This window comes from Panthera uncia (genome assembly GCF_023721935.1).
Source record: "Panthera uncia isolate 11264 chromosome E2 unlocalized genomic scaffold, Puncia_PCG_1.0 HiC_scaffold_19, whole genome shotgun sequence".
Lineage (NCBI taxonomy): Eukaryota > Metazoa > Chordata > Mammalia > Carnivora > Felidae > Panthera > Panthera uncia.
In genome coordinates, this window is record NW_026057588.1 from 2,183,013 (window position 1) to 2,194,350 (window position 11,338).

At 43.1% G+C, this 11,338-nt stretch overlaps 1 protein-coding gene across 2 annotated transcripts; it reads left to right on the forward strand.

The window, feature by feature from the left end:
• The first annotated feature begins 5,688 nt into the window (after positions 1-5,688).
• Positions 5,689-10,476, forward strand: ZNF814 (zinc finger protein 814). Of its 2 annotated transcripts, none has more exons than XM_049621831.1 (2): positions 5,689-7,834; positions 8,003-10,476. In XM_049621831.1, the coding sequence occupies exons 1-2, from the start codon at positions 6,486-6,488 to the stop codon at positions 9,309-9,311; spliced, it is 2,658 nt and encodes an 885-aa protein (XP_049477788.1). In that variant the 5' UTR covers positions 5,689-6,485; the 3' UTR covers positions 9,312-10,476. The 2 variants fall into 2 exon arrangements, with proteins under 2 accessions (XP_049477788.1, XP_049477789.1); XM_049621832.1 differs by having other exon boundaries at positions 5,689-7,651; positions 7,988-10,476.
• Positions 10,477-11,338: the final 862 nt, after the last annotated feature.

Consider the following 11,338-nt stretch of genomic DNA (forward strand, 5'->3'; position numbering starts at 1 on the left):
TTTATTTATTTATTTATTTATTTATTTATTTTTGGGACAGAGAGAGACAGAGCATGAATGGGGGAGGGGCAGAGAGAGAGGGAGACACAGAATCGGAAACAGGCTCCAGGCTCCGAGCCATCAGCCCAGAGCCTGATGCGGGGCTCGAACTCACGGACCGCGAGATCGTGACCTGGCTGAAGTCGGATGCTTAACCGACTGCGCCACCCAGGCGCCCCAATGTTTATTTTTATCTTAGCGTGAGCGGGGGTAGGGGCAGAGACAGAGGGGGACAGACGTTCAGAAGCAGGCTCTGTGCTAACAGCATCAGGCCCAATGCGGAGTTTGAACTCATGAACTGTGAGATTGTGACCTGAACCGAAGTCGGACACTCAGCTGACTGAGCCACCCAGGCACCCCTCACGTTCCATAGATTTTGTTTCCACTTTTGTTTTTCTCAAGATACTTTTTAATTTTGCTTTTGATTTATCCTTTGGCCAATTGATTGGATAGGCATGTGTTGTTTAATGTCCACATATTTGAATTGTTAAGTTTCCTCATGTTACTGATTTCTAGTTTCATCCATTGTTAGGAAAAGGTACTTGACAGAATTTCAGTCTTCTGAAATTTGTTAAGACTTGTTTGACATGTGATTTATCTTAGAGAATATTCTGTGTCACTTGAGAGTGTGTATGCTGCTATAGTGAAATGGAATGTTCTCTATATGTCTTTTCCATCCATTTGGACGAGAATGTTCAATTCAGATATATCCTTATTAGTATTTTTTGTCTGGATATCTGCCTATTGTTGAAAGGGGGATATTGATAATTAAAATCTGATTGCTGTCTTTTCTGTCTTCAGATCTAGTCGAATTTGCTTAATACTTAATTTAGATGCTTTGATGTGTGATGCATATATACATAAAATTCGTGCATTCTCTTTAGGATTTCATTCCTTTATCATTATGTAATGACCTTCTTTGTCTCTTGACAGTTGTTAACTTAAAGTCTGTTGTATCTCCTATAAGTATAGCTACCCCTATTCTGTTTTGGTTTCTATTTGTGTGGACTATCTTTCTCAATTCCTTCACTTTCAGCTTCTGTGTGTCCTTAAGGCTGAAGTTACTCTAGTGTTGGCAGCATATAGTTGGGTCATGTTTTGTTTTGAGTTCAGCCACTCTGTCTTTTGATTGAGAATTCTATTAGGACCTACTGTTGCCATGTTAATTATCGTCTCAGAGTCTTGTAGTATCTTTCTTCTTCATCTTTTGCTGTCTTCCTTGGTGATCTGATGATTTCCCGTGGTCTTATGCTTCCATTCCTTTCTCTTTTGTGTCTCCTATAGGTTTTTGCTTTGTGGTTACCATGAGGCTTACATAAATAATCTCAGGGCAGCTGGGTGGCTCAAGTCTGAGCGTCTGACTCTTGATTCACATTGTGATCTCATGGTTTGTGTGTCTGTGCCCCACATTGAGATCCACACTGACAGCACAGAACCTGATTGGGATTCTCTTTCTGTCCCTCCCCCCACTCACATGTGTGCGCGCGCGCGCTCTCTCTCTCTCTCTCTCTCTCAATAAATAAACTTAAAGAAAAAAAGAATGCCTCATCAAGAATGATGAGATAAAGTGAGGTGAATGATATAGGCATTGTGACATAGCATTAGGCTACTAGAGACCCTCTGAACTGTTATAATGAAGGAGGATCATTTACTTTTGCAACTTTTTTTTTAAGTTTATTTATTTTGAGAGATAGAGAGCATAAATGGGGAGGGGCAGATAGAGGGAGAGACAGAATCCCAAGCAGGCTCCGTACTGTCAGCACAGAATCCAATGCAGGGCTTAAACTCACAAACTGTGAGATCATGACCTGAGCCGAGATGAAGAGACGCTTAACTGACTGCACTACCTAGGTGCCCCCATTTGCTTTTGGACCATGGTTGACCATGGGTAAGTGAAACCATGGAAAGTGAAATGGATGAGGGACTCCTGTATTTTGACTATGACTATATAATTGCATTTGCCAGTGTATTCTCTATTTTCATGTTACTAATTAGCATACTTTCATTTCAGCTTGAAGAACTGTTGTAGCATCTTCTGTAGGGTACATCAAGTGGTGATGAACTCCCTTAGCTTCTGTTTGTCTGGGAAAGCAGTTCTTCTTTATTTCTGAATGACAACTTTGCTAGTAAAGTATTTTTGGTTTGCAGTTTCTTTGTTTCAGCATTTATAGAACACACCATGCCACTCTCCTAGTATTCAGTGTTACAGCTAAGAACACTACTCATACCCTAATGGAGGTTGGGGGGGTTCCCTTGTGTAAGTTCTCTTCCCACAGCTTTCAAATTCTCTGTCATTATATTTCGATATTATATAGTTGACTTTTTTTTTTTTTTTTTTTTTTGAGAGCGAGAAGGCACAAGTGAGCAAGGGGCAGAGAGAAAGAGAGAATCCCACGAGGGGCATAGAGAGAGAGAGGGAGAGAGAATTGGGGCTCACCTGGGGTTCATGCTCACCTGAAGCAGGGCTCCAGCTCACCTGATACGGGACTTGAACTCACAAACTGTGAGATCATGACCTGAGCCTTCTTAACCGAAGCCACCCAGCTGCCCCATATATTTGACCTTTGAACAACACAGGGGTTAGGGGCGCTAACCCCCATGCAGCCAAAAATCCATGTATAACTTTTGACTTCTCCCAGAACTTGGTTACTGTTAGCCTACTCTTCACCAAAGCCTTACTAATAACATAAATTAACTCATATTTTGTACATTATACATCTACTGTATTCTTACAATAAAGTAAGCTAGAGAAAAGAATGTGCTAAAATCATAAGGAAGAGTAAATACATTTATAGTATTTTACTGTATTTACTGGAAAAAGTCTGCTTATAAATTAATCCGCACAGTTTGAACCCATGTTGTTCTTAAGGGTCACTGTAATGTGTCGTCTTTTTTTCTTTTTTCTTTTTTTTTTTAAAGATTTTATTTTTAAGTAATCTCTGTATCCAACATGTGTCTTGAACTCATGACCCCAAGATCAAGAGTCTCATGCTTTTCTGACTGAGCCAACCAGGTGCCCCTGTAATGTGTCTTGGTAAAGTCCTCTTTGGTTTGAATCTTTTTGGGGACTTATGAGCATCATATACCTGTATGTTCATGTCTGTCCCCAGATCTGGGAAGTTTTCATCCATTATTTTATAATCTGTGACTGTTTAAATCAGATTTCTGTCCCTTTCTGTCTGTCTGTCTGTCTTCTCCTTCAGGACCACCATAATGCAAATATTGTTTTATGACGTATAATCCACACAGACTTTCCTTATTCATTTTTTTTGTTGTCTTTTTTCTAATTTGAATAATTTCAAAAGTATCTTCAGTTTCAGATTTTTTTTTTCTTTTCAGATTCATTCTTTTGATTGATCAGGTTGGCTGCTGATTCTCTTTTGTGTTTTTTTGTTTGTTTCATTCATTGTGTTCTTCACCATAACTTTTTTTATTATTAAATTTAAATTCCAGTATAGTTAACATACAGTGTTATATTTGTTTCAGGTGTACAATATAGTATGCCATAATTTGGTTCTTTTTTATATTTTTGTATCTGTCTGTTGAAAATCTTTTGTAATTGTTTTCCTTATTTCATTAAATTGTATTTTCTTGTAGCTCAGTGAACTCCCTTAAGACAATTATTTTGAATTCTTTGACAGTTCATAGATCTGCATTTTGTTAGGGTGATGGATAAATTACTGTGTTCCTTTGGGGGTGTTCTGTTTCCTTGATTTTTTTGTGTTTCTTGTAGCCTTGCATTGATGTCTGTACATTTCATGGAGTAGTCACTTCTAGACTTTACAGAAAGGTTTTAGTGGGGAAGATCTTTACCTGTGTGTGGCAGTTCCCACTACAAGATGGCCAAGAGGCTTAGTGTCTGCAGCTCTGTCATCTGAGATCAATGTTAGCAAAGACTGCAGGAGTCCTCAATAGCTAAGGCTCTGTGTGTCCACAGTAGTAGAGAAACACTTTCTCCCACAGGAAGTATTTTGGCCATGGGGTTACCATCTTGATGCCCAGTCCAGCTCTTGGGTGTCTTCGTGGTGGTGGTAGCATTGGTGTCTGATGTGCAGGCACCTGCGGAGCAGGTACAGGTCTGGTTTCTAGGGTGTGAACTGACACAGAGCATTAGCAGTTCTAGGGTCCCAGATGCCAAATAGTCTGCAGCAGTGTTGAGTGTGCTATGTGAGATGCGGTTGGACACTGAGCATTGATGGAACCTGTGACAGGAGCATGGTACATTTAGACAGTGTCTCTGGGTTTTGAGGAGCTGGCTAGCCCACAGTGGCCATGGCTTTGGTACTTGAGGCTTGGGCACTCAGGTGACAGCCATGGAGTCAGGTTATGGAATATGGGCAACCACGGAGCAGTTGCATCTCTTGGGTCCAGGGTGTGTGTGGGTTTGATGTGAGTGCCAGCTCTGCTCCCCGGGGTGGAGCAGTAGCTCCTTTTTTGGCAGAGGGGGCAGCTCAGTTATTATTCCCCGGCAGGTCCCCATGGTCGGTCATGTTAGTGCAGAAGCTGCCAGGGTCTTCTGCACAGCAGACATCTGGGGTCCATGTCTACAAACACCTGGACACTTCTGCTGTGTAACCTGTGATAGTCCACAGCTGTAGTGGGACTTGTTGAGGTTCGCAGCAGTGGCTGCTGGGGTCCCCTGTAGAGTAGGCCACTGCAGAATGCAGTGGCATCACCCCTCTGGCTGACACATATAGTGCCCACCCTTATTTTCTGTCTCTCCAGGTGTCTTCACTAAGCCAGTGTCGCCATCGATCCTTTTAGTGTGCTCCCTTGTGTTGCTGTTGTGTCTTAATTGGACTCTTTTTTAATATTTTTTTAATGTGTTAGAGAAAGCAAGAAGGGGAAGGGCAGAGAGAGAGGTAGAGAGAGAATCCCCTGCAGGCTCCACGCTGTCAGTGCAGAGCCCAACGTGGGGCTCAGTCCCATGAACTGTGAGATCATGACCTGAGCTGAAATCAGGAGTCGGATGCTTAACCAACTGAGTCACCCAGGTGCCCCTCTTGTTAAAAATGTTTTAAAAATTTCATTTAAGTCCAAGGTTGTTAACATGTAGTGTAATAATGGTTTCAAGGGTAGAATTTAGTGATTTATCACTTACATATAACACTCAGTGCTCATCCCAACAAGCATCCTCCTTAATGCCCATCACCCATTTAGTCCACCCTCGCCCACCTCTCCTCCAGCAACCCTCAGTTTGTTCTTTGTATTTAAGAGTCTCTTATGGTTGTCTCCCTCTCTGTTTTTATCTTATTTATTTTTCCTTCCCTTCCCCTATGTTCATCTGTTTTGTTTCTTAAATCCCACATATGAATGAAATCACAGAATATTTGTCTTTCCTGACTTATTTCACTTAGCGTAATATACTCTAGTTCCAACCACATTATTGCAAATGGCAAGATTGCATTCCTTTTGATCACTGAGTAATATTCCTCTGTGTGTGTACACACGTATGTACATACGTATACATGCCACATCATCTTTCATTAGTCGAAGGACATTGGGTTCTTTCCATAATTTGGATATTGTTGATAGCCAGCCGCCCCTCTTAATTGGACTCCTAAGCCTGCTAAGGTCAAAGGCTGGTTTCCTCTGCTGTCATGCTGACATCATCTACCTTGCTCTTTTTTCTAGGCCTCTTGTGTGGACAGCCCTGGGACAGGGCTGGCTATTCATTTGTCCTGTTTTTCCCTTAGGACTTGTATCATCCATGTCCCATGTAGTTGCTCAGGGCTTACAGAGAAGATGGACTTACAGGGCTTACAGGATGGACATGACTCCAGATGTGGCAAGGTGGACTCAGCGGGAGAAGGGATGGGCTGGTCCTGGTGAATGGCTGGAGAGAATGTGCCATCAGGGATGTGCTCAGATTACACCAGAAACCTGTCTTTATTCACCCCCACTTTTCATGTCATTTCCACTGGCCGCACTTCATTACTACCTTTTTCTTCTCTGGTTTGACACTTTGCCAATTTCTTGGTTCTCATCGTTTCTACTATGACTTTAGTGCAGTGATGATCATCACCTCTCTGACTCCTCATCTCACCCACTTCTCTCAGTGTTCTTTCTGTGTGCTCTAGCATTAGCCATGAGATATTCACGTGTCCTTACAATGACATGGAACAGCAGCTAATCTGTTGCAGCTGGATTTTAGTGGGCTTGGATGCATGCTTCTACTCAGCATCTCATCAGCAGCGGCAAAGGTCCTGCCAAAAACCGTTGGCACAGAAACGAGTTGTAGTCCTCATCTCTCTTCCTTGTCTCATATGCTGTCTTTGTTTCCTTCCCTGGTGGGTTATCCACCAGTCTGTGACCTTAGGATCCCAGTAATGCACAACTGAATTCCAACTCCTGTGTCGGGAAAAGCATCCCATAAACTTGTGCCTACACGAGACAGGTGCATATGAGTGACGGGCTTACCCCTCACTGTAGTCACCACGTATTTCATGAGAGTTTCTTTGCGTTCAGGTTGCTGCTGTGGAGCAGAGGATGCGGAGGCACCCCTTGAACAGAGCGTTTCTGTAGGTGTGTCACAGGCCAGCACGCCCAAGGCAGCTCTGTCTTCCCGGAAGACCCACCCTTGTGACATGTGCGGTCCGGTCTTGAGAGATGTTTTCCGCCTGGGTGAGCACCAGGGAAAGCCAAGCAGCCAGAAACTGTTGAGGTGTGGGGCATGCGCAAAACGATTTTATTTCGGCGTAAACTTTCAGCAGCAGCCAGAGCAGCACACGGGAGAGAAACCATTCAGAAGCAGTGTGGACAGGACCTCTTTTGTGAAGAGCTGTGGATTCCATGATTCAGGAAAGCCCTTTACCTGTGGAGAGATTGAGAAAGACTTCCTGCCTGGCTCGGGGCATCTGCAACAAGGGGCCATTCATACTGGAGAAAAGCCAAACACAATCAGCCAGTGCAGGGCAACTATACAGAGCAGAAAAAGTCATTACACCTGGGGAGAATGCAAGAAAGCCTTCGGTCCCAAACACACGCTTTCTCAGGACCAGTGTTTTGTGTGCAGTGAATGTGGGAAAACATTCAGGTACAAATCTTCATTTGTTATCCACCAGAGATTGCATACTGGAAAAAGGCATCACGAGTTTGATGAATGTGGAAAATCCCTTCGGCAAAGCTCAACCCTCAGTCAACATGGAAAGACTCACTCCGGATCCAGGCAATACAAGTGCAGCAAATGTGGGAAATCCTTAAGCCACAAATCCGTTCTCATTCATCCCCAGCGATGGCACGGTGGAGAAAACAGTTATATGTGTGGTGAATGTGCAAAATCTTTTAGTCAGAGCTCAGTGTTGATTCCATGTAGAGTTCAAACTGGAGAAAGGCCTTATAAGTGTGGTGACTGTGCAAAATCTTTTACCTCTATCTCTGCCCTAAGTTATCATCAGAGATCTCACACAGGGGAAAGGCCCTATGAGTGCAGTGAATGTGGGAAGTCTTTTATCTCTAGGTCTGACCTCCGTTATCATCAGAGAGTTCATTCTGGAGAAAGGCCTTATGAATGCAGTGAATGTGGGAAATCCTTTATCACTCGTACTGCTCTCCGTTATCATCACAGGGTTCACACTGGGGAGAGGCCTTATGAGTGCAGTGAATGTGGCAAGTCCTTTACCCGAAGAAATAACCTCATTATACACCTAAGAGTTCACTCAGGTGAAAGACCTTATGAGTGTAGTGAATGTGGGAAATCTTTTACCTTTAGTTCCAGCCTGCGTTATCACCACAGAGTTCACACTGGAGAAAGACCTTATGAGTGTAGTGAATGTGGGAAATCTTTTAACAATAGGTGGACGCTCATTCGACACCGGAGAATTCACACAGGAGAAAAGCCGTATGTGTGCAATAAATGTGGGAAATCTTTTACCTGTAGCTCCACCCTCCAGTATCATCATCGAGGTCACCTTGGAGAGAGGCCTTATGAGTGCAGTGAATGTGGGAGATCTTTTACTACTAGCTCTGCCCTCCGTTATCACCAGAGAGTTCACACTGGAGAAAGGCCTTATGAGTGTAACGAATGTGGGAAATCTTTTATTTCTAGATCTGACCTCCATTATCATCATAGAGTTCATTCTGGAGAAAGGCCTTACGAGTGTAGTGAGTGTGGGAAATCCTTTATCCGAAGAAATAACCTTATTTTACATCAGAGAGTTCACACAGGAGAAAGGCCTTACAAGTGTAGTGAATGTGGGAAATCTTTTAATAATAGGTGGACCCTGATTCAACACCAGAGAGTTCACACAGGAGAAAAACCGTATGTGTGCAATGAATGTGGGAAATCTTTTACCTGTAGCTCCACACTTTGTTACCATCAAAGAGTTCATGAAGGTAAAAGGCCATATGAGTGCAGTGAATGTGGGAAATCTTTTACCTCCAGTTCTACCCTCCGTTACCATCAGAGAGTTCACACGGGAGAGAGGCCTTACAAGTGCAGTGAATGTGGGAAATCTTTTACCTTTAGTGCCAGCCTTCGTTATCATCACAGAGTGCACAGTGGAGAAAGACCTTATGAGTGCAGCGAATGTGGGAAATCCTTTAAGGATAGATCACAATTCAATAAACACCGGAGAACTCACACGGGAGAAAGGCCTTATGAGTGCAGTGAATGTGGGAAGACTTTTAGCCAAAAATCTTCCCTGTCAATACACCAGAGAATTCATAATAGTGAACGGTCTTATGAGTGTAGTGCTTGTGGGAAATCCTTTACATCTATCTCTGGCCTTGGTTATCATCATAGAGTTCATAGAGGAGAAAAGCCTTATCAGTGCAGTGAATGTGGGAAATCTTTTACCAACAGCTCCATACTGATCCGACACCAGAGAGTTCACACAGGAGAAAGACCTTATGTGTGCAGTGAATGTGGGAAGTCTTTTACCAGTAGCGCTACCCTCTCTTACCATCAGAGAGTTCATGCAGGGAAAAGGCCTTACGAATGCAGTGAATGTGGGAAGTCTTTTACTTCCAGTTCCACTCTTCGTTATCATCAGAGAGTTCATGCAGGAGACAGGCCTTATGGGTGTAGTGAATGTGGGAAATCTTTTATCTCTAGCTCCAAGCTACGTTATCATCAGAGAGTTCACACTGGAGAAAGGCCTTATGAGTGCAGCGAATGTGGAAAATCCTTCAGGGATAGTTCCCAATTCAGTCAACACCGGAGAGGTCACACTGGAGAAAGGCCTTATGAGTGCAGTGAATGTGGGAAATTTTTTACACGAAAATCTACACTCTCTCAACATCAGAGAGTTCACACTAGAGAAAGGCCTTAGGTGTGTGGAGAATGTTCAATTTCCTATCCACTGTAATAACTCTGGAGGGAGCTTTGAGGAGTCCTCTATCTGGACTGAATCTCAGACATCTAAACATGCTCAGTGGGAGATCCCTTGTAAGTTTCAGTGACATCCTAAGCTTGTGTAAATATGTTGCACTTTCCATACTGTTCAGGGCTCTTTCCAGATTTAGGTCACAGCTAGATCTTGTGCCCAAAGCCTGTTCTCCTCTACCGCCTGGCAGGTCCCCAAGGTGTGCATTAGTTCACCACCAGTTTGTTCAGGGAGGCTGACCTTTGTTCTCATGAATTGGAGCAAATTAAGAGTAACCTGAGCCCTTAGGGGTCAGCTTCCCCATCTCCTTGACTACCTTCGGTCTGAACCTGAATCATTGATGACCCAGAGAATATGAGTTTGGCTGGCAGCTTACAGAGAATAACTACCTTTTTCAGGGACATGATGGTCTCCTGTGATACTTGTGAGATGTTTTTCCAGTTTCCAAGTCACAAACTTGAGAGTGGTCTGCTGCACATTGCTTTGGCTTAAACAATAATCAAGGCCCTTTTTTTTTTAATGTTTATTTTTTAGAGAGAGCACACACGAGTGGGAGAGGGCCAAGAGAGAGAATCTGGAGCAGGTTCCAGGCTCTGAGCTGTCAGCACAGAGCCCTATGTGGGGCTCAAATCCACAAACCATAAAATCATGAGCTGAGCCAAAGTCAGATGCTGAACAAACTGAGCCACCCACGTGCCCCTCAGGGCCTTACTTTTTAAATCCTTTTTAATCTTGAATGTTCTACTTACTCTGTGGGGTAGTTTATAAACAGATTTGGGCTCAACAGCCATCAGAGGGTGAACTTTTTAGGAGTCTCAAATTGTCCATGCCTGAGGAGGGAGAGGATGATGGCAGAAAGTAGCTTGCCAGCCTTGACCAAATCTTTATCACTGCCCCACAACCTCTGAAAAACTGTAGGGCTTTCTGGTTTTCATTTGAGGTCTGGATGCTTTGTGTTTTAGGAGTCTCAGTGATGACCCCAAGCAGGGGACAAGTGTGAGACCCTCAGAGGCTTTTGAAAGCAGCATGAATTTTTCACTTACTCAGAGGAGCTATCACAGGGGATGTCAGTACTGATGAGGTGTTTTCTTCCACAGCTCTGCAAACAGCCATGTGCCCTGATGTCCACAATCCATTGGGCCAGGGTCACTGGTTGTAAGACCACAGGCATCTGGGGAAACCATAATTCATAAAAAACACTGGCTTAATAGGGAGTGGAGGAAACTGCAGCCAACTTGATGGAACGTGCCTCTTCTAAAAATGTGTCCAGGAAAGTTTCTGTGACCATGACTTTGCAGGATCAGTGTGTACACAAATCTCAGGACCTCCGGGCACATTTATCTTATGTAGCTAAAGTAATTGTCAGAGAAAAAAATAAAAATTAAAATCAAAAGGTTTTGTGGATTCTGTGATGTTTGCCTCAAAGCCGTTATCACACAGACAGGAAAAGAAAAAAAAGATAAAGGAGGATCTATATTCCTGGGATGTGGAGCATTCCTGTTGACTTGTATGGAAATATTCTTCACTGTTCTCCACATTTGCTGCCACTGAGGTGATACCCCATAGGCGTGGGGAAGATTGGTGGAGTCAGTGTGCCAAACAGGTTGCCAAACCTGTTTTCCAAAAAGAGTGGGACAATCTATCTTGAGCTTTATTCAAGATACAGCCTACATGTACTAACCTGCATATATTTAAAGTATAATTTTATAAGTTTTGACATAGTTCTGAACCTCTAAAGCCATCATCATAGTCTTGATAATAACCATATCTGTCACAGTATGTTTACTCTGGTCGTTTTATAATCCTTGCATCTCCCACCTCTGTAGGTAACCATTTGTTTCTCCTACAATAGACAGATTGAGTTTATGTTTGGAATTTATGTGTCACAATTACTTTGAGACTCCTCAATGATGCTATGTGAGTAGTGGGTTTTATTCGTTTTTGCCGAGTAATATTTTTGGATATACCAGTTT

Excerpts from the sequence above, each read along its gene's own strand:
- ZNF814 (XM_049621831.1), top strand. The coding sequence starts at position 6,486 with ATGAGAGTTTCTTTGCGTTCAGGTTGCTGCTGTGGAGCAGAGGATGCG. Across the intron at positions 7,835-8,002 it reads GGGAAATCTTTTAACAATAG|CTCTGCCCTCCGTTATCACC; the intron begins GTGGACGCTCAT and ends TTTTACTACTAG.